This window comes from Chlorocebus sabaeus, chromosome X (assembly GCF_047675955.1).
Source record: "Chlorocebus sabaeus isolate Y175 chromosome X, mChlSab1.0.hap1, whole genome shotgun sequence".
Classification (NCBI taxonomy): Eukaryota; Metazoa; Chordata; class Mammalia; order Primates; family Cercopithecidae; genus Chlorocebus; species Chlorocebus sabaeus.
Genome location: NC_132933.1, coordinates 108,437,073 through 108,461,225, shown reverse-complemented (window position 1 = coordinate 108,461,225; position 24,153 = coordinate 108,437,073). Strand labels below are relative to the sequence as shown.

Below are 24,153 nucleotides of genomic sequence, written 5' to 3'. Positions count from 1 at the left end.
TTACAACCTTTATTTAAATTAAATCATCTTAGCCTACTTTTTGAAAAAGTAAATTCCATCTTAGATATAAACAGAAATAATCTTGAATTATTTAACATGTTTACATTATGCTGACTGAAAAGTTTTTTGAATGCATGAAAAGGAAAGAAAAGTAAGCTAAGTTTACCTGTTTTGGAGTTTTTTTTTTTCCTCAAAAAAGCTGGTGAAAAGTCCTTTTCAGTTTTTAATAGGGAAGAAAACCACTCTTGTCCATACCATATACCATATATCATTCCTCAATAGCACCCTCTATAATAGAAACTATAGAGAACCTTTAGGCCTACCTGGGTAAGGTAAAAAGGAAAAATAAATCAAGTAGGAAATTTTACCATAAAACAACCTGAAGTTTCCTCTATTACATTCCCACTTGCTTTAAGGTTGATACCCTTTGTGAGAAAGGGAAAGAAAAGGTCAATAAGTTGGCTGAAATCAAGAGATTCACAGAAAACTACCATTTTTTACTTAAAAAAGACAATTATTGGATTGTTATAGCTACAATATTCTCATTCCAGTTGAAAATGAAATTGATGTGTGCTTATTTCGAGTTTAACCCAGAATTATTTACGGGAATTTATTTATTTCACATAAATTTGGAACTGGCCATATGGCAGGTGTTTAACTTTGTAAGAAATAACCATTTTGCATTCCCACCAGTAATGAGTGAGAATTCCTGTTATTCCAAATCCATGTGAGCAATTGGTATTGTGTTTTGGATTTTAGCCATCTTAATAGGTATACAGTGGGATCTCACCTTGATTTTTATTTTTAGTTCCCTAATAGCTATAATGTTGAACATCTTGTTATGTAATTATATATTTATTATCACAGATTGTGCTAATGTACCATGGACTATAGATATAGGTTTTATGCAGGAGTTCTCTAAGACCTGAAAATCATTTCAAAGACTCTCCAGGGTAAAAAGATTGAGATTTGAGGTGATGAAAATGTTTTGAAACTAGTTAGAGGGGCCGGGCGCGGTGGCTCAAGCCTGTAATCCCAGCACTTTGGGAGGCCGAGACGGGCGGATCACGAGGTCAGGAGATCGAGACCATCCTGGCTAACACGGTGAAACCCCGTCTCTACTAAAAAATACAAAAAATTAGCCGGGCGAGGTGGCGGGCGCCTGTAGTCCCAGCTACTCGGGAGGCTGAGGCAGGAGAATGGCGTGAACCCGGGAGGCGGAGCTTGCAGTGAGCTGAGATCCGGCCACTGCACTCCAGTCTGGGCGACAGAGCGAGACTCCGTCTCAAAAAACAAAACAAACCAAAAAAAAAAAAAAAAAAGAAACTAGTTAGAGGAGTTGTTGCACAACAGTGTGAATGTACTAAGTACCACTGAATTGTATAATTTTAAATAGTTAGTGGTTAATTTCATGTTACATGAAATTTACCTCAAAATATTTTTAAAAAATATATTGAGAAAGGCTGACAAGGCTCTTTGAAGGGTGAGAGATGAGATCTGACCTTGAAAGAAGCTGAAGATCTAAATTTAAATCAGAATTGCCCAGTCTGGACAATAGAGTAAGACCGCATCTCTACCAATAATAATTTTAAAAATTAGCTGGGTATGGTGGTGCATGCCTGTAGTCTCAGCTACTGTGGCAACAGAGGTGGGAAGATGTCTTGAGCCGGGGAGGTTGAGCCTGCATGCAGTGAACTGTGAGCAGTGACCTTGCCGCTGCACCCCAGCCTGGAAGAAAGCGCAAGACCCTATCGCAAAAAAAAAAAAAAGGTGGAGGTGGCTCAAATGAGATTTTTTTCAAACATCGATTGCACAACCATAGTAACAGGCATATTTCGGTGCAGGCCAGTTCACATACATACACAAGCACACACAGGAAAGACAAAAAAGTCCATGAAACACTTAACTCTTGTCAAGCATAATACACTCTAATTCTTTATTCTATCCCAGTCTCTTCTTTTTCTTTTTTCCTTTTCAAAAAAAACAAATGCTGGTCATGATTCATTACATTCTTATTTATTTATTTTTTTTATTGCTGTGAATTCAAATATATTTTCTTTCTTCTTAAGGAGGACTTTGTTTCACTACAAATTAGATGATGGGCTATGTACAGCAAACCCTCCTAAGATGGTGTCAAGGTAGCTTCATTAAAAGCAGAAAGAGCGGTCAGGCACAGTGGTTCATGCCTGTAATCCCAGCACTTTGGGAGGCTGAGGAGGGTGGATCACCTGAGGTCAGGAGTTCGAGACCAGCCTGATCAACATGGTAAAACCCCAACTCCACTAAAAATACAAAAATTAGCCAGGCGTGGTGGCACACGCCTGTAATCCCAGCTACTCAGGAGGCTGAGGCAGGAGAATCGCTTGAACCTGGGAGGCAGAGGTTGCAGTGAGCTGAGATGGCGCCATTGTGCTCCAGCCTGGGCAACAGTGCGAGACTCCGTCTCAAAAAAAAAAAAAGCAGAAAGAGTGAATTCCTCATCATTCATTACAGACACTCAGGATCAGGATGGGCCACACAACCATCTGTCCAAAATACTGTAGAAAGGATTTTTGGCTTTGGCTGGAAATGTCTCTTTTAATTTTAATAATATGCCCAAGATTCTCTTGCTCAATACAAGTTCAGCATGGAAATTGTTGGAAAAAAAATACGGTGTATCTGGAATTTAGTTGTGATATTTCCCTAAGGTTTTCAACTTATATCAAAATAATTCTAATGTCATCAAAGGCACAAATGTTCATATTTTAGAAGGCACAATACTTCTTGTATTTCAGAGAGAGAAATATAGGCTGCATATCATCTAGCCGTGGACAGAAATCAATCTATTGCTTATGACTGACCACTGGCAGCTAAGTAAGGGGCACATAAGTTCCTTTTCAATTTATATGGAAAAGCAATAAAAGTTAGCTGTGTTATAATTTTAAATCCAAACAGCCAAGTAATTATGCTATCTACAGGAGGCCAAGGTTTTTCACTCGGTCATTTAATTCAGCAAGCGGGGGTCGGGGGGCGGGATTAAAAGGCGAGATATGGCTTTACTGACTTTCTGACCATTCTATGCCAGAGAACATCCAATCTTTTAACTAAGTACAAGTTTTTAAAATATTAATTTGTGGGAAACACATAGTACATTTAGTACCAAGGCTAGTGTAACAATTTTTTAAATGCAGTCACCTAATTTTGGCACATACTAGGATACTCAACAAATAAATAGATACTGATTTGTTGAATGACAGTCCAAGGTACTGTCATTCTCTATTACACATGCACATACACACACGCACACACACACACACACACACTCCCATTGTTCTCAGGCACAAAGTAAATAAATGTTTTAAATACTCATGAGTCTAGAAATAGACCCACACGTAGATGGATGTTTGACAAAGTGGCTCTGCAGAGACGTGGAGAAAGAGTGATCTTTTCCAAAAATTATTCATCAAAAACATCATTAAGAGAGGGAAAAGGCCAACCACAGACAAGAAAATATCCAAAATGTATATATAAGTTCTACAAATCACTAAGAAATAGGCAAACAACCCAGTAAAAATTAGACAAGAGATAACTAGGTGCTACATAAAAAAGTAGTGACCAACAAATGGTCATACAAATAAAGCCAGTCACCGTGGCTCACGCCTGTAATCCCAGCACTTTGGGAGGCTGAGGCAGGCAGATCGCCTGAGGTCAGGAGTTCAAGACCAGCCTGGCCAACATGGTGAAACCGCGTCTCTACTAAAAAATTTAAAAAAAAAAAAAAAAAAAAATTAGCCAGGCGTGATGATACATGCCTGTAATCCCAGCTACTCGGGAGGCCGAGGCAGGAGAATCGCTTGAAACTGGGAGGCGGAGGTTGCAGTGAGCCGAGATTGCGCCATTGCACTCCAGCCTGGGCAACAGAGCAACACTCTGTTTAAAAAAAAAAAAAAGTAGTGACCAATAAATGGTCATACAAATGACCAATAAATGTGTAAAACATGCTCAATTTCATTAGGAATCAGGAAGTACAGATTGTAACTACAAAGAGTTGCTATACCCACCAACCAAAATATCTAAAATTTAAAAGACTAACAATACCTAGTGTTAGAATGTGGAGCAACAGGAACATAAAATGCTGGTGGGAATTTAAGTAGTATAATCACTTTGACAGCATCCACTAAAGCTGAACATATGAATACTGCATGATCTAGCAATCCTACCAAAAGACACGAGCAAAAATAGTCACAGTAAAATTATTCTTAACAACCCCAAACAAGCCAAATATTTATCAAGAGTAAAATGTATATATAAATGATGTGAAAATCATACAATGCAATACTACAGAGTAACAAAAATGTACAAACTACCTCTACAGACAGCCACATGGACAAATCTAACGAACATACTGTTGAGCTAAAAAAGTCAGTCACAAAAGAATAAACACCAAACATTTCCATTGATAAAAGGTTCAAAGGCAAGCAAAACCTAATTATAGTGATAGGAGCCAGAACAGTGGTTACATTTGGAGAGCAGGGAAGGCGTACTGAACAGAAAGGTTCATAGGTAGAGTTGTTACATAAAATACAAGATGCTCAGTTAAATTTGGTAAACAATAATCCTTTCCCATAAACAGGTTCCATGCGATATTTAAGATGTGTATTTTTATTTGCTAAATCTAGCAGCCCCAGTCAAGGGTGGTATTTTTGGAGAACAGGTAATATTTTATTTTATTTATTTATTTATTTTTTTTGAGACAGGGTCTGGCTCTGTTGCCCAGGTTGGAGTGCAGTGATGCAATCATAGCTCACTGCAGCCTCGACCTCCCAGGCTCAAGTGATTCTCCTACCTCAGCCTCCTGAGTAGCTGGGACTACAGGCATGTGCCACCATGCTTGGCTAATGTTTTCAATTTTTTGTAGAGACGAGTTCTTACTATATTGCCCAGGCTGGTCCCCAACTCCTGGGCTCAAGGGATCCTCCCACCTCTGCCTCCCAAAGTGCTGGGGTTACAGGTGTGAGCCACCGTGCCCAGCCCCCATATTTAATTTCTTGATGTTCATTTTGTGATCATCCATTGTGCATCTTTCTGTATATGTGTTGTACTTCATGATCTTAAAAGTTTTTTAAAAAGCAAAAATACACTCAGAACCTTGCAGATTTATAAATATCTCATCCATCCATCCACTATTTTTCCTTCCCATCCTTAATCACGGCATGTGAGAGCTATGATACTTCTGCAGGAGGCAGGCATTGGTAATCAGAGTGTTGCTGGGCAAAAAGCTGTAGGCTTTACTTTCATTTTTTAGTAAAATTACTTTTACACAGCATGCTTCTTTACTTCTGGAATCTGTTTTCATGTCCCGTCTCTCAGGGACCTTTCTTATTTGCGTGGCTGGCTTAAACTTACCAAAGGACAATGCTATGCTGGAAGGCCAGCCTCTACCCATCAACCAAGAAATGCACAAATCAGTGTTCAAAGTTGGACTGACCAGACGTGTGGGGGTCAGAATTCAATGACCTGAAGCTACAAAGAAAACTGGTACTTTAGGGCCAACAACTTAGATACAGACACTGTTTGGAAACTATAAAGTCAAGCACTTCAATCTGCTGCCTGCTTTCTAAAGTTATCAAAGGTTTACACAATTGCTTTGAGTGGCTCCATCTAATTCCCTCCCATCTAATTGGGAATTAGCTTTTCCTGCAGACACAGATGGCTGACCCAAGTGAAGAGTAGTAACCAGTATAAACAAAAGCCTGAATCATTTTTCCTTCTGTCGTTTAAATGAGGTGCTATTTATTGTCAAAAGTTCTTTCATGCTCAGGGTTTTTTGTGTTGTGTTGCTTTGTTCTGTACGTTCATGTTCTTTTGAAATGAATCCCTCCAGGACAGGCGCGGTGGCTCAGCCTGTAATCCCAGCACTTTGGGAGGCCGAGGCGGGCAGATCACTTGAGGTCAGGAGTTTGAGGCCAGCCTGGCTAACATGGTAAAATCCCATCTTTACTAAAAACACAAAAATTAGCCGGGTGTGGTGGCGGGCGCCTGTAATCCCAGCTACTCGGGAGGCTGAGGCAGGAGAATCGCTTGAACCTGGGAGGTGGAGGTTGCAGTGAGCTGAGATCAGGCCACTGCACTCCAGCCTGGGCGACAGAGTGAGACTCCGTCTCAAAAAAAAAAAAAAAAAAAAAAAAAAAAAAAAAAAAAAGAAGAAGAAGAAATGAACCCCTCCCAACCTCCCAATTATAAATAGAGGAAGAAAAAAAAATCCCTCCAAGTTTGGGTGCCTGTCTCTATAAAGTTTGGGAGTAAACTTTACAGGCTGCCACTCTTATCTGCCACCTACCCCTCTTGATAAGTGCCAAATTTCTTCGATTTGATAATTGAAATGGGATCTTTTTTCACACAGGATACGGGGGATAATGATTAGGCTTCTGGGTTGTGGAGACAAGGTTGCTTGAAAGAAACCCAGTTTCACCACTGAGACTGTGTAGCTCTGTGCCTCAGTTTCCTCAATAGTAACTGGGAATAAAAACTACCTAATTTAAAGGGCTGTTGGGACACTGGATGCTGCATAAGGTGATTAAAGCACAGCGCCTGGCACACATTAAACCCGCAATGGTTATCGTCCCTATTATTCGTTACCTTTGAGGGTCCTGTCACCTATAAGGGGTCTATATATATGTTTCTAAATTAGGAAAAACATTCAGATGCAGTTGGAGAGATGGGAGAAGGAGCCTATTAAGTTTGGTCCAAGTTGCCACCAACCCAGGGCAGCAGCACCGGGTCTCCAGGAGAGTCCGCGGAGGTGGCCATGCCACTACCCTGCCTGGACCCCAGACTCCAGCCGGGAGCTGTGACCTCGGACGCCCTTCCTACTCACGTTGCGGTTGAAGCTGTTGCCCGGCAGCAGAGGCAGGGCCATGGCGCTCAGCGTCCGAAAATCGAGGGTCCCAGAAGAGAGGGCCCGGCAGGCAGCGGCCGCCTCCCGGCCGCGTTGTTTGGCCCCCACGTTGCCTGGAGACTGGAAGCGGCGTCACTGAGGGAGGAGGGGCGGGGGGGGGTGGGGAGAAGAATTGTGAGGGGGCGGGGGGCACCTCCGCGGCGCGCCCCTCCTCCCCCGCCCCAGTTCCCCTCGTCCCGCTTCATCCCCGCACACACTCAGACAGGTCCTGGTCTCCTGAGGAGTCGCCTGTCTGCCCACGCAGTGTGCACACACAAAGATTGACTGTTCCCTGCCCCCGCCGCTTTCTGGTTTAACCCCTTTATAGAACTCAAAGCCTTTCTTGTACTTTGCTTTTCCAATTCTTGTCGACAACAGTGTTTTGCTATGTGGTTCAAACACACAGCAAAGTACAGAAAATAATATGACGCCCGTGTGCTCACTGAGATGTTACACAAGTCGATGTTTTCCTATGTTGCATAGACTTCAGCTTTTGTTTTGTAATTAAAACGTTTAAGATGACTCTAAAGCCACATATACCCCTAACGAAAACGCGTTGTAATGGTAACCACCGCCTTCAGTTTTTCCTCTGGATATTTTTATATTTGTTGTTTGTTTGTTTGTTTTTGTTTTGAGACAAGCTCTCACTATGTTGCCCAGGCCGATCTCGAACTCCTGGGCTCAAGCAGCCCTCCCGCCTCTGCCTCCCAAAGTGCTGGGATTACAGTTATGAGCCACCGTGTCCGGCCCATTTTTGTGTTTGAACTAAACGTTTGTAAGGTCCAATCAGGAGTGGCCAGGGGCAAAGTCAGGTGTCACAAAACGCAAGCCCTGTCACTCCATCGTACACCCCAAGATAGCCAGGAACCTCCTCTCCCGACACCTACCTCTAATCCCTCCCTGAAGCCCTAAAGGTTGGACTCGATACTCTCTCTCAGTCACTACCTCGTCTATTTCAGCTGCGATCCCATTGTTTCTTGTCTGGTTTTCTTCTTTAAAAAGAAAAACAAACACACAAAAAAACTAACTGATCTTGCCTCCAGAGCCGTCGTTTTTATAATTCATGATGCAACTGTTACTCTTCTGCTTCAATAATCCAGCCTTCCCGCCGCCTTCAGAAGGCGGTGAAACTCCTTATAGCCTGGTCTGAAGACCCTTTGTCAGGGGGCATCTACCAATGCCCTCCATCCCTTTCTTTGCCCCCTCCTCCATCTACTCCAGCTCTGAGAAACCACTGGCAGTTTCCAAATCAGGCTCTGCGGTTTCTCCTCTGGGGACTTTTGCAAATAACACTATCGTCTAGAAACACCCTTCCTTCCTATCTTTCACCTAAGTAACCCCTTCTTGTCTTTCAGGACTTGATTCAGCGTGGAAGTGGGGCATGGAAGGTATTGTCATTTCTTCAGTATATTCTTTCACCTTCTTCCTGCCACCTCCATCTGTATTTGGTGTCTATTCTGATCGGGGCTTTCATCCCACTACATTGTAATCACCTGTTGACTTGACATTTCTTTAAATGCCCTCAAATTCCTCCAGGGCAGGGACTGTGTCTCCTTTTATATTCATCAACAATATCCATTATTGTTTCTGTGTTTATAAATTTTACACTCTAAATTTCTGCTACTTGCTTTTTTTTTGCCTAAGATTCTGTTATTGAGGCCGAGTACGGTGGCACATTCCTGTAATCCCAGCACTTTGGGAGGCTGAGGCAGGCGGACCAAGAGGTCAGGAGTTCAAGACCAGCCTGGCCAACATAGTGAAACCCTATTTCTACTAAAAATACAAAAATTAGCTGGGTGTGGTGGCACATGCCTGTAAATCCCAGCTACTTGGGAGGCTGAGGCAGGAGAATTGCTTGAACCAGGGAGGCTGAGGTTGCAGTGAGCTGAGATTGCTCCACTGCACTCCAGCCTGGATAACAGAGCAAGACTCTGTCTTGAAAATAATAATAATAAAAAAATTCTGTTATTGAGATTTCTACACATTAATACATGTAGAGTTCATTAATTTTAAATGCATTGTATGATTATACCACAAATTAACTATCTGCTCTCATCTTTGATGACAATTAAATTGTGTCCAATTTTCCACTAGTTACCAACAATGCTGCAGTGAGCAACTCCGCCTGTTCCTTTGGCAATAATCTAGGGCACATACTGAAAGATGGAATTACATACATATCTGAGTGCATGCCTTCAGTTTTACTAGATTTTGCTAGACGATCTCCAGATAGATAAACCAATTAAGAAAATCCCCTTCCCTGTTCATCCTTTCAACAATAGGTATTACCAAATTATATAATTTTGGATAATCATCTGAATAAGTGTGAATGGTATACTATTGTTATTTTAATTTGTTTCTCCCTAATTCCTAGTGCAGTTGGTCATGTTTTCCCATGCTTGTTACTTTCTCCTGTGACTCAGCTATTCATATCCTTTGCTTATTTTTCTCTTCCGTCATTTGTAGTTTTTTTTTTTTTAGATAGATAGATAGATAGATAGATAGATAGATAGACAGACAGACAGATAATCTGGATACTAATCCGAGGCATAGCAAATATTTTCTCATTGTTGTTTGTCTTTTAACTTCAATATAGAGTTCTTTTTTTTTTTTTTTTTTTTTTTTTTTTTTTTGAGACGGAGTCTCGGTCTGCCGCCCAGGCTGGAGTACAGTGGCCGGATCTCAGCTCACTGCAAGCTCCACCTCCCGGGTTCCCGCCATTCTCCTGTCTCAGCCTCCCGAGTAGCTGGGACTACAGGCGCCCGCCGCCTCGCCCGGCTAGTTTTTTGTATTTTTAGTAGAGACGGGGTTTCACCGTGTTAGCCAGGATGGTCTCGATCTCCTGACCTCGTGATCCGCCCGTCTCGGCCTCCCAAAGTGCTGGGATTACAGGCTTGAGCCACCGCGCCCGGCCTTAGAGTTCTTTATTGTACATAAATTTGTTATTTTATTTTACTCAAATATATCATTCTTTCAGTTATGGTTGGTGGGTTTTTTGGTTTATTTTACTTTTTATTTTCTGAGATGGAATCTCACTCTGTCACCTAGACTGGAGTACAATGGTGTGATCTAGGCTTACTGCAACCTCCGCCTCCTAGGTTCAAGTGATTCTCCTGCCTCAACCTCCTGAGTAGCTGGGATTATAGGCATGCACCACCACACCTGGCTAATTTTTGTATTTTTAGTAGAGACAGGGTTTCACCTTGTTGGCCAGGCTGGTCTCGAACTCCTTGCCTCAGGTGATCTGCCCACCTTGGCCTCCCAAAGTGCTGGGATTACAGGCATGAGCCACTGCACCTGGCCTGTTTGGTGTGAATTCAAAAATCTTATACTGCTCCAAAAGAACAGTTATTCTCCTACATGTTCTTGCAAACATTTTCAAAATTCCTTGTTGCTTTTTAAATTGAAATAATTTCAAGCTACTAAGAAGTTGCAAGAACAGTCCAAATAACTCTCATTTATCCTTTCCCCAGATTTCCCAATTGTTTTATATTTTACCACATTCATTTTGTCATTTTCCCCATATATAGTTTTTTACATTTTAGAGTAAGTTGCAGATATCATGCCCCTTGATTCCTAAATACTTCAGTGTGTATTTCCTAAGAATAAGGATATTCTCTTATATAACTGAAGTACAATAATTAAAATCAGAAATTTAATATTAATACAATACTGTTTTCTTTTTTCTGAGACAAGGTCTCACAATGTTGCCCAGGCTAGAGTGCAGTGGCATGATCATGGCTCACGGCAGCCTCCACCTCCTGAGCTCAAATGATCCTCCCACTTCAGTCTCCCAAGTAGTTGGGACTACAGGCATGTGCAACCATGCCCAGCTATTTTAATTTTTTTTTAATTTTTTGTAGACATGGGGTCTCATTATGTTGCCCAGCCTGACCTCAAACTCCTGACCTCAAGAAGCAATCCACCTGTCTTGGCTTTATAATATTTTCTTTTTTTTTTTTTTTTTTGAAACTGAGTCTCGCTCTGTCGCCTGGGCTGGAGTGCAGTGGCCGGATCTCAGCTCACTGCAAGCTCCGCCTCCCGGGTTCCCGCTATTCTCCTGCCTCAGCCTCCCGAGTAGCTGGGACTACAGGCGCCCGCCGCCTCGCCCGGCTAGTTTTTTGTATTTTTAGTAGAGACGGGGTTTCACCGTGTTAGCCAGGATGGTCTCGATCTCCTGACCTCGTGATCCGCCCGTCTCGGCCTCCCAAAGTGCTGGGATTACAGGCTTGAGCCACCGCGCCCGGCCTTAGAGTTCTTTATTGTACATAAATTTGTTATTTTATTTTACTCAAATATATCATTCTTTCAGTTATGGTTGGTGGGTTTTTTGGTTTATTTTACTTTTTATTTTCTGAGATGGAATCTCACTCTGTCACCTAGACTGGAGTACAATGGTGTGATCTAGGCTTACTGCAACCTCCGCCTCCTAGGTTCAAGTGATTCTCCTGCCTCAACCTCCTGAGTAGCTGGGATTATAGGCATGCACCACCACACCTGGCTAATTTTTGTATTTTTAGTAGAGACAGGGTTTCACCTTGTTGGCCAGGCTGGTCTCGAACTCCTTGCCTCAGGTGATCTGCCCACCTTGGCCTCCCAAAGTGCTGGGATTACAGGCATGAGCCACTGCACCTGGCCTGTTTGGTGTGAATTCAAAAATCTTATACTGCTCCAAAAGAACAGTTATTCTCCTACATGTTCTTGCAAACATTTTCAAAATTCCTTGTTGCTTTTTAAATTGAAATAATTTCAAGCTACTAAGAAGTTGCAAGAACAGTCCAAATAACTCTCATTTATCCTTTCCCCAGATTTCCCAATTGTTTTATATTTTACCACATTCATTTTGTCATTTTCCCCATATATAGTTTTTTACATTTTAGAGTAAGTTGCAGATATCATGCCCCTTGATTCCTAAATACTTCAGTGTGTATTTCCTAAGAATAAGGATATTCTCTTATATAACTGAAGTACAATAATTAAAATCAGAAATTTAATATTAATACAATACTGTTTTCTTTTTTCTGAGACAAGGTCTCACAATGTTGCCCAGGCTAGAGTGCAGTGGCATGATCATGGCTCACGGCAGCCTCCACCTCCTGAGCTCAAATGATCCTCCCACTTCAGTCTCCCAAGTAGTTGGGACTACAGGCATGTGCAACCATGCCCAGCTATTTTAATTTTTTTTTAATTTTTTGTAGACATGGGGTCTCATTATGTTGCCCAGCCTGACCTCAAACTCCTGACCTCAAGAAGCAATCCACCTGTCTTGGCTTTATAATATTTTCTTTTTTTTTTTTTTTTTTGAAACTGAGTCTCGCTCTGTCGCCTGGGCTGGAGTGCAGTGGCCGGATCTCAGCTCACTGCAAGCTCCGCCTCCCGGGTTCCCGCTATTCTCCTGCCTCAGCCTCCCGAGTAGCTGGGACTACAGGCGCCCGCCGCCTCGCCCGGCTAGTTTTTTGTATTTTTTAGTAGAGACGGGATTTCACCGTGTTAGCCAGGATGGTCTCGATCTCCTGACCTCGTGATCCGCCCATCTTGGCCTCCCAAAGTGCTGGGATTACAGGCTTGAGCCACCGCGCCTGGCCCAATACTATTTTCTAATCTAAAATACTTATTCACATTTTGCAATTGTCCCAATAATGTTTTTTTTTTTTTTTTTTTTTTTGGAGACAGGGTCGCGCTTTATCACCCAGGTGCAATCACGACTCACTGCAGTCTCCATCTCTTGGGCTCAAGCGATCCTCCCACCTCAGCCTCCCTAGTAGTTGGGAACAGGAACACACCACCATGCCCAGCTAATTTTTTTTTTCTTTGTTGAGACAAGGGTCTCACTATGTTGCTCAGACTGGTCTCAAACTCCTGGCTCCAAGCAATCTTCCTGTCTTGGCCTCCCAAAGTGCTGGGATTACAGGCATGAGCCACCACATCTGGCCCATAATGTCCTTTTTTAGCAAAAAGAAAAATAATTTGTTTTGACCCAGAATCTGATGCAACATCACACATGGCATTTGGTTGTCATGTCTCTTTATTCTCCTTTAATTGGGAACAGTTCTTCCATCTTTCTTCATCTCTTGTGACCTTGATATTTTTGAAAAGGATAGGCCATGGCTAGGCGTGGTGGCTCACGCCTGCAATCCCAGCACTTTGGGAGGCCGAGGCGGGTGGATCACTTGAGGCCAGGACTTCGAGACTAGCCTGGCCAACATGGCGAAACACCATCTCTACTAAAATACAAAAATTAGCCGGGCGTGGTGGCAGGTACCTTTAATCCCAGCCTACTCAGGAGGCCGAGGCAGGAGAATTGCTTAAACCTGGGAGGCACAGGTTGCAGTGAGCCAAGATCACGCCATTGCACTCCAGCCTGGGCAACAGATTGAGACTCCGTCTCAGGAAAAAACAAAAAAAAAAAAAAGAAAGAAAAGAAAAGGATAGGCCAGATATCTGGTAGAAAGTTCTTCAATTTAGATGTGACTGATATTTCCTCATGAGGAGATTCAGTTTATGGCTTTTGGACAACAACGTCACAGGAGGACTGTTGTATTCTAGTTCATCAAAGGTGCATTTTTAAAATCAATGATGAGGTTCACTTTGATCATTGAGTTAAGGTGAAGTGTGCCAAGTTTCTGTCTACAGCTAGAAAGATGAAGATATAGATATACATAGAAATAGATATATTAAAAGTCATGAGTTTATACTAATACCTCCAATTCCAATCAACATAACAGAGTACCTGCTGGTATTCCCCTTTCTGCACTGGTGACGCTCTGCTCAAGCTGTAAGAAATCTCATTCCAATTATCCTCAAAATATAGTTGGCCCTTGAACAACACAGGCTTGAACTGCATTGGTCCACTTACACGCAGACTTTTAAAATTATTCTTGGAGCAGACAGCCCTTTCTCTGCTGTGCTGACGATTGCAACCTTGCCATGTAAAAATAAAATAAAATAAAAATAAATTATTGGTGGGAAGCAAAACCCACATATACAGAGGGCTGACTTTTGTATACACAGGTTCTGCAAGGCCAACCATGGCACTTGAGTATTCAAAGATTTTGGTATACTCGGGGGTCCTGGAACCCATCCCCCGTGTACACCGAGGGGCAACTGTATTTACTTATTTGCTCTATACTACAAGACTCTGAAAGCAGCCTCAGAACACCTAACTCATATTTCTGCAAAACAAAGGACAAACCTACTAATTAGAGTTCAATATTTGTTTGCAGTGTTTTTCTTTGGTCTTAATGTACACAGTCAAAATACTAGGCTCAAAAATTACTTAGGCTTTTGCCCCCCTCCCTGTTTAGAATGCTTATGTTATTCATTTACAAAGCAGTTTAGTCTGTTCACGCCTATTCATATTCCACGTTATGTCTGTTTTTTTGTTTTTTTTTTTTTTTTAAACAGAGTCTTGCTCTGTTGCCAGGCTGGAGTGCAGTGGCGCAATCTTGGCTCACTGCAACATCCATCCCCCGGGTTCAAGCAATTCTCCTGCCTCAGCCTCCCAAGTAGCTGGGACTACAGGCGGCTGCCACCAAGCCCAGCTAATTTTTGTATTTTTAGTAGAGACGGGGTTTCACCATGTTGGTCAGGATGGTATCGATCTCTTGACTTTGTGATCCGCCTGCCTCAGCCTCCCAACGTGTTGGGATTACAGGAGTGAGCCACCGCGCCTGGCCTATTTCTTCTTTGTCTTATTTTGTATAAATGTGTTTCTCTCTTTGTAGTTTGATTAATTTAGCTAGTGGTTTACATATTTTCTTACTTTTTTCAAAGAACCAGAATTTTTCTTTATTAATTTGACCCACTGTTTTCTATTCTTAACCTTTACTGTTTTTCTGCTTTTACTTTTGTTGTTTTCTTCCTTGTGCTTTCTTTTGACTCATTTGTTGTTCTTTTTCTCACTTTTTAAGCTGATATTGTAAAATTAAATAATTCAAACTTAAAGCTGTTAGAACTTTAAATTACCCTGAGCCTTGAGAGGATTTTAACTATGCAACCTGGGTCACAAGGCATGCAGTTGCAACTTCTACCTTTTTTTCTCTTTTTCCTGTAAATAATTAAGACCAAATAGCTCCAAAGATAAGAACCCCTGACTCAAGTCACTACGCCTCCTCACAGAGTAATAAAGTAATCTTCATTGGAATGTAGCAATCTGTAACCAATCAAATAACTGTGGCGCATGTGCACTGGTCTTGTATGGAAAACGTAATCCTGCTGGATCGTCTCTGTCTCTGCCTATATAACTGAAACTTTAACTTCTCCATTTTAAAACCACTGACCCCATTCGTTTGGAGTCCGTGCTTTCCCAGTGGCCATCCTCAAGCTTTGTGCTTGGATAACCTCTACACTTAATCATATTTTCTGAATCTCTCTCTCTTTCTTTCTTTCTTTTTTTTTTTTTTTGAGACAGGATCTTGCTCTATTGCCCAGGCCAGAGTGCAGTGGCACGATGTCTGCTTACTGCAACCTCCACCTCCCGGGTTCAAGCAATTCTCCTGCCTCAGCCTCCCGAGTAGCTGGGATTACAGACGCCCATTACCACGCCCAGCTAATTTTTGTGTTTTTAGTAGAGACAGGGTTTCACCATATTGGCCAGCCTGGTCTCCAACTCCTGAACTCAAGTGATCCACCCACCTCAGCCTCCCAAAGTGCTGGAATTACAGGTGTAAGCCACCGTGCCCAGCCTGAATATCATTATTTAAAGTTGACAATATAATTCACTCATTTTCATCCATTTTTTATTGATATAAGTGTTTACAGCTATAAATTTTCCTATAATCTCTACTTTAAACATATCCAACATCCTGATACGTAGTGTTTTCATTACTTGCTTTTTGTTGTTGTTGTTTATTTGTTTGCTTTTCAGATATTCTGTGATTTTGGCTTGTATTTTCCCTTTCATCCAAGAGTTGTTTAATAGAAAATATTAACAGTTTCTAGTTGGAAAAGATTTTGGGGGGAAGCTTTTATTTTGTTCTTAGTTTTATTGCACTTTGATAAGAATTGTTTTAATATTTCTTTTCTCTTTCTTTCTTTCTTTCTTTCTTTTTTTTTTGAGATGGAGTCTCGCTTTGTCGCCCAGGCTGGAGTGCAGTGGCGAGATCTTGGCTCACTGCAAGCTCCACCTCCTGGGTTCAAGCAATTCGTCCACCTCAGTCCCCCAAATAGCTGGGACTACAGGTGCACACCACTATGTGTCAGGCCTCTGAGCCCAAGCTAAGCCATCATATCCCCTGTGACCTGCACGAATACATCCAGATGGCCTGAAGCAACTGAAGATCCACAAAAGAAGTGAAAATAGCCTTAACTGATGACATTCCACCATTGTGATTTATTTCTGCCCCAACCTAACTGATCAATGTACTTTGTAATCTCCCCCACCCTTAAGAAGCTTCTTTGTAATTCTCCCACCCTTGAGAATGTACTTTGTGAGATCCACCCCCTGCCTGCAAAACATTGCTCCTAACTCCACCGCCTATCCCCAAACCTATAAGAACTAATGATAATCCACCACCCTTCGCTGACTCTCTTTTTGGACTCAGCCCACCTGCACCCAGATGAAATAAACAGCCTTGTTGCTCACACAAAGCCTGTTTGGTGGTCTCTTCACACGGACATGTGAGACATTTGGTGCCAAAGACCCGGGTCCGCGGGACTCCTTTGGAAGACCAGTCCCCTGTCCTCACCCTCACTCTGTGAAGAGATCCACCTACGACCTCAGGTCCTCAGATCAACCAGCCCAAGGAACATCTCACCGATTTTAAATCGGGTAAGCGGCCTATTTTTACTCTCTTCTCCAACCTCTCTCACTATCCCTCAACCTCTTTCTCCTTTCAGTCTTGGCATCACCCTTCAATCTCTCCCTTCTCTTAATTTCAATTCCTTTCATTTTCTGGCAGAAACAGAGGAGACACATTTTATCTGTGGACCCAAAACTCCGGCGCCGGTCACGAATTCGGGAAGGCAGCCTTCCCTTGGTGTTTAATCATTGCGGGGACGCCTCTCTGATTATTCACCCACGTTCCATTGGTGTCTGATCTCCGTGGAGACGCCTGCCTTGATCATTCACCCACATTCCCTTGGTGGCAAGTCAATTGCGGGGACGCCTGCTTTGGCTGCTCACCCATGTTGCAGCCCGGGGCTGCTCCCCGCCCACCTTCTCCGTGTCTCTACCCTTCTCTTTAAACTTGCCTCCTTCACTATGGGCAACCTTCCACCCTCCATTCCTCCTTCTTCTCCCTTAGCCTGTGTTCTCAAGATCTTAAAACCTCTTCAACTCTTGCCTGACCTAAAATCTAAGCGTCTTATTTGCCTCTGCAACACCGCTTGGCCCCAATACAAACTCGACTATGGTTCTAAATGGCCAGAAAACAGCACTTTTGATTTCTCCATCCTATGAGACCTAGATAATTTTTGTTGAAAAATGGGCAAATGGTCTGAGGTGCCTGATGTCCAGGCATTCTTTCACACATTGGTCCCTCCCTAGTCTCTGTTCCCAATGCAACTCATCCCAAATCTTCCTTCTTTCCCTCCTGTCTGTTCCTTCAGTCTCCACCCCAAGCTCTGAGTCCTTTGAATCCTTCTTTTCTACGGACTCATCCGACCTCTCCCCTTCTTCCCAGGCTGCTCCTCGCCAGGCCAACCCAGGTTCCAATTCTTCCTCAGCCTTTGCTCCCCCACCCTATAATCCCTCTATCAACTCCCCTCCTCACACCCGGTCTGGCTTACAGTTTCGTTCCACGACTAGCCCTCCCCCACCTGCCCAGCAATTTCCTCTTAGAGAGGTGGCTGGAGCTGAAGGCATAGTCTGGGTACATGTACCCTTTTCTCTATCAGACCTTTCCCAAATCAGCCAGCTTTTAGGCTCTTTCTCATCGGACCCCACTAAATATATACAAGAATTCCGATATCTACCTCTGTCCTACAATTTAACCTGGAGTGACTTAAATGTCACCCTAACTTCTACCCTCTCCCCAGATGAATGGCAAAGCTTTTTCTCTAGCCCCATTTCATGCTGATAACCACCGGCTTCATGAGCCAGACCCCAGAGGAAGGCCGCCTTATTCTCAATATGCATTTTATTACCCAATCCACTCCCGACATTAGAAAAAGGTCCAAAAATTAAATTCCGGCCCTCAAATCCCACAACAGGACTTAATCAACCTCGCCTTCAAGGGGTACAATAATAGAGAAGAGTTGCAGTTACTTGCCTGTGCTGTGAAAGAAACCCCAGCCATATCTCAAGCACACAAAAACTTCAAAACGCCTAAGCCACAGCGGTCAGGCGTTCCTTCAGGACTTCCTCCCCCCAGGAGCTTGCTTCAGGGGCCGGAAATCTGGCCACTGGGCCAAGGAATGCCCGCAGCCTGGCATTCTTCCTAAGCCATGTCCCATCTGTGTGGGACCCCACTGGAAACTGGACTGTCCAACTGGCCCAAGGCTCTGACTGACTCCTTCCTAGATCTTCTCAGCTTAGCGGCTAAAGACTGACACTGCCCCATCGCCTCAGAAGCCTCCTGGACCATCACAGACGCTTTGGGTAACTCTTACAGTGGAGGGTAAGTCCGTCCCCTTCTTAATCAATACGGAGGCTACCCACTCCACATTACCTTCTTTTCAAGGGCCTGTTTCCCTTGCCTCCATAACTGTTGTGGGTATTGACGGCCAGGCTGCTAAACCTCTTAAAACTCCCCAACTCTGGTGCCAACTTGGACAACGTTCTTTTATGCACTCCTTTTTAGTTATCCCCACCTGCCCAGCTCCCTTATTAAGTTGAGACATTTTAACTAAATTATCTGCTTCCCTGACTATTCCTGGGTTACAGCCACACCTCATTGCCTCCTTTTTCCCCTGTTCAAAGCCTCCTTCACATCCTCCCCTTGTATCTTTCCACCTTAAATCCCAAATATAGGACGCCTCTACTCCCTCCTTGGTGACCGATCATGCACCCCTTACTATCCCATTAAAACCTAATCACCCTTACCCCGCTCAATGCCAATATCCCATCCCACAGCACGCTTTAAAAGGATTAAAGCCTGTTATCACTCGCCTGTTACAGCATGGCCTTTTAAAGCCTGTAAACTCTCCTTACAATTCCCCCGTTTTACCTGTCCAAAAACCAGACAAGCCCTTACAGGTTAGTTCAGGATCTGCGCCTTATCAACCAAATTGTCTTGCCTGTCCACCCCGTGGTGCCAAAACCATATACTCTCCTATCCTCAAAACCTCCCTCCACAACCTCTCCACAACCCGGTATTCTGTTCTGGATTTCAAACATGCTTTCTTTACTATTCCTTGCCCCTTCATCCCAGCCTCTCTTTGCTTTCACATGGACTGACCCTGACACCCATCAGGCTCAGCAAATTACCTGTGATGTACTGCCGCAAGGCTTCACGGACAGCACCCATTACTGCAGTCAAGCCCAAATTTCTTCCTCATCCATTACCTATCTCTGCATAATTCTCATGAAAACCACACATGCTGTCCCTGCTGATCGTGTCCGGCTAATCTCCAAAACCCGAACCCCTTCTACGAAACAAGTCCTTTCCTTCCCAGGCATGGCTAGGTACTTCCGCCTTTGGGTACCTAGTTTTACCATTGTGACTAAACCATTGTGTAAACTAACAAAAGCAAACCTAGCTGACCCCATAGATCCTAAATCCTTTCGCCACTCCTCTTTCTGTTCCTTAAAAACAGCCCTAGAAGCTGCCCCCATGCTGGCTCTCCCTAACTCATCCCAACCCTTTTCATTACACACAGCCAAAGTACAGGGCTGTGAGGTCAAAATTCTTACACAAGAGCCAGGACCGCACCCTGTAGCCTTTCTATCCAAACAACTTGACCTTACTGTTTTAGTCTGGCCCCACCCCCATGACTGTATCTCTCTGATCCACCTGACATTCACTCCATTTCCCTGTGTTTCCTTCTTTCCTGTTCCTCACCCTGATCACACTTAGTTTATTGATAGCAGTTCCACCGGGCCTAATTGCCACACACTAGCAAAGGCAGGCTATGCTATTCTGTTGTCATTTCATAACCTCTTCCATGTAGGTTACAAGCCACTAGCCCACCTCTTAGAACCTCTAATTTCCTTTCCATCGTGGAAATCTATCCTGAAGGAAATCACTTCTCGGTGTTCCATCTGCTATTCTACTACTCCTCAGGGATTGTTCAGGCCCCCTCCCTTCCCTACACATCAAGCTCGGGGATTTGCCCCCGCCCAGGACTGGCAAATTGACTTTACTCACATACCTCAAGTCAGAAAACTAAAATACCTCTTGGTCTGGGTAGACACTTTCACTGGATGAGTAGAGGCCTTTCCTACAGGGTCTGAGAAGGCCACCGTGGTCATTTCTTCCCTTCTGTCAGACATAATTCCTCAGTTTGACCTTCCCACCTCTATACAGTCTGATAACGGACCAGCCTTTATTAGTCAAATAAGGAAGACCTTTATAGAGGCCTTCCCACCTCTATACAGTCTGATAACGGACCAGCCTTTATTAGTCAAATCACCCAAGCAGTTTCTCAGGCTCTTGGTATTTAGTGGCTCCTGGTTTTACCTCAAATCGCCACCCTTAAGTCTCTCTTGAAGTGGATAGATCTTCAGTGACAAGGTACCCTCCAATACTTTCACCCTGATGAAGTCCTATTCTTTACTTTCATACTCTTATTCTGGTTCCTGTTCTTATGCCACCCTCTACCTCTCCCCAGCTATCTCCACCACACTATCAATCTCACTCTCTCCTAGCCATTTCTAATCCTTAAACAGTTGCTGGCTTTGCATTTCTCTTTCCTCCAAAATCTCTGAGGCCTTGACTTACTGCTAAAAAAAAGGGGGGGGGGGGACTCTGAATATTTTTAAATGAAGAGTGCTGTTTTTATCTAAATCAATCTGGCATGGTATATGACAACATAAAAAAACTCAAGGATAGAGCCTAAACTTGTGCCAACCAAGCAAGTAATTACGCTGAACCCCCTTGGACACTCTGTAATTGGATGTCCTGGGTCCTCCCAATTCTTAGTCCTTTAATACCTGTTTTTCTCCTTCTCTTATTTGGACCTTGTGTCTTTCATTTAGTTTCTCAATTAATACAAAACTGCATCCAGGCCATCACCAATCATTCTACATGACAAATGCTCCTTCTAACAACCCCCTCAATATCACCCCTGACCCCAAAATCTTTCTTCAGTTGAATCTCTCCCACTCTAGGTTCCCACGCCACCCCTAATCCCATTTGAAGCAGCCCTGAGAAACATCGCCCATCATCTCTCCATACCTCCCACCAAAATTTTCACCACCATTTTGTTTTGTTTTTCTTATTAACATAAGAAGACAGGACTGTCAGGCCTCTGAGCCCAAGCTAAGCCATCATATCCCCTGTGACCTGCACGAATACATCCAGATGGCCTGAAGCAACTGAAGATCCACAGAAGAAGTGAAAATAGCCTTAACTGATGACATTCCACCATTGTGATTTATTTCTGCCCCAACCTAACTGATCAATGTACTTTGTAATCTCCCCCACCCTTAAGAAGGTTCTTTGTAATTCTCCCACCCTTGAGAATGTACTTTGTGAGATCCACCCCCTGCCTGCAAAACATTGCTCCTAACTCCACCGCCTATCCCCAAACCTATAAGAACTAATGATAATCCACCACCCTTCGCTGACTCTCTTTTTGGACTCAGCCCACCTGCACCCAGATGAAATAAACAGCCTTGTTGCTCACACAAAGCCTGTTTGGTGGTCTCTTCACACGGACATGTGAGACACCACGCCTGGCTAAATTTTTTTTGTATTTTTAGTAGAGACGGATTTCAGCATGTTGGCCAGGTTGGTCTTGAACTGCTGACCTCAGGTGATCCCCTCACCTCAGCCTCCCAAAGTGCTGGGATTACAGGTATGAGCCACCACACCCAGCCCTTAATATTTCTATTGTATAGAATTTGTTGATGCTTTATTTGTGATCTAATATTTGATCAATTTTTGTAACTATAGCATATGCAGTTGAGAGGGAAGGTGTATTCTCTATTATTCGATTCTAAAGTTCAGTATAGATCGATAAAATCTATTTTATTGACTATGCTGTTAACTTTATATCCTTACTTATATTTCTACCACTTGATCTGTTTTGCTCTGGGCAGTGTATTATACTCTCCTACTAGCAGAGTGTTTCTATCTGTATCTCCTTTCAGCTGTAGTTTCTGCTTTTTAAAGATGGTCATTTGGTGCACAGATTGTCACAACTGTTAAACCTACCTTGTGAAATTGACTGTTTTTTGGTCACATTTAATCATTTGTTGGCCTAAATTCTACTTTGATATCAGGATCTCAGCCCCCACTTACTTGTTATTTCCATTTGCCTGGTACTTTTTTGCCCATGCCTTTATTCTTAACCCATCTGAATTATTTTGATTTAGATGTATCTCCCATATACCACATATACTTGGGTCTTGCTTTATGAGCCACATTGAAGATATTTTTGTTTCAGTAGGTGAGTTAAGCCCATTCACATTTGTTGATAAGATTGATGTTTGTGGTCTCAACTTCAATATATTATTTTATATTGTAATCACCATGTATATTATGTATATCTACTGTTTCTTTTTCTTCATGCTGTTGTTTTCTTTGCTATTATAATTTATAAATATCTTTGAATATTTAGGAAGGCTTGTATTTTTGTTCTAGTGTTTGCCTTTGTACTTACAACATTTTTAAGAGATAGGGTATGGACATCTTCAATTTTACCAAGTAATATTAAATTCCTTTTAAAGTGAACATAGGTGATACATTAACATGTTAATTTCAATACATTTAATTTTATTTCTCTAAATCTCATTTGTTCTTTTTAAATCTGTATGTTCTTTCTTTTAAATAGAGTCTTACTCTTATAATTTCCCTTGCTAATTTTATCTCTTTAATCATTTTAAACATACTTAGCAGAGTCCTTAACCAACAATTCTGATCTCTTATGTTCATGGGGTGCCACTTACCCTGCTTCTTGTGTTGGCTGACTCTCCTTCATGGTGGATTGTTTCCTTATGTGTTTATCAATGTTTATGGTGATCCCACCTATGTGGCGCCTCGTCAAGGTGGGACTGGCACCTTCTGATTCCAAGTGGAGTGTTCTCTCCAATATGCCATAGCTCACACACACTGACCACTGCTCCATTACAGCCACAATCTACACCGAGAAGGTCTCTGCCTTTCGCAGTGAGGATGTTTTACAAAGCAAAAAGCAGTTCTGATAAGAATGATTTTCTTAACAGAGTGATAAAGGAAAATATTGTAAATTAGGGCTATAGGAAAAGTCTAGGACCTAAGGCTACCATAAACATCCATCTACTGCCTACATGTTCATACTTGCCACTTCCTTTGGGGACAATGATATCTTCTTGTACCTCTTTAGATACTCCCCACATAATGTCTGCTCTCCCATACACACACACAGAGTTTTAGAATCATGATTCCATAGTTTCTCATTCAACAAATATTTATGGAACTTCTACTCTGATATGCCAGAACCTCTTCTAAACACTGGGACAAATCAGTGATTAGGACAGAGTGAACACTTCCAAACACCCGAGATCTGAGATTCTCAGTCTTTTATCAGTTGTAACTTCTTGCTTCGTTTCCCTTCTGTGATACATATCTTTCCATACTGCCTCTCCTGACATGTCTACCACAAAGGAACATCTGAAATGGTATATAGCTCTTTATAAAATAAATTTAAAGTAAACTAATTCTGGGAATTACAAGACACCCCCTGAAATAACCGAAGACACCTTGGGACATGTCAAGACCAGCACTGGGAAGCACTATTCTTGATGTTCAAAGAGTCTGTTACACACCCGTGGATGAAGAAAGCGCAGGGGAGGCCAACAGAACTAACACTTCTGAGCAAGCTCAAACTGGCCTAAGAGCAAGGAAATATTTGCCCAGTTGGAGAATTTCTTCTGAGGAATGAGGTCATCTTGTAATCTGGAGCCTTTCTACAAGATGCAAGAGCCCTTGGCAGCAGGAAGGAGTGCCTTTGATGGTATTTCTGCACAAACTTCCTTTTCTCCTCCAGCGAAGCCTTGTCTGTCAATTCTCCCTTCTCTTGATATCTTCAGAAATATCACTGCCCCATTCCTCTCAGCTCCTGAAAGCTAGCACTCTTCTTCATTATTCTGTGCTTCCTTGGTTATATCCACATTTCAAGTCCTCATCCTGAGCACTTAAAGAAGAATTAGCACC

The 24,153-nt window shown here is 42.7% G+C and overlaps 1 protein-coding gene across 1 annotated transcript in view; it reads right to left on the bottom strand.

Moving 5' to 3' along the window:
* EFHC2 (EF-hand domain containing 2) overlaps positions 1-6,998 on the bottom strand; it is a 204,181-nt gene extending 197,183 nt beyond the window's left edge. Inside the window, exon 1 of the mRNA XM_073013784.1 lies at positions 6,857-6,998. Within this exon, the coding sequence (XP_072869885.1) occupies positions 6,857-6,898 (42 nt within the window). The 5' untranslated portion in view covers positions 6,899-6,998. The remainder of the gene's footprint in view (positions 1-6,856) is intronic.
* Positions 6,999-24,153: the final 17,155 nt, after the last annotated feature.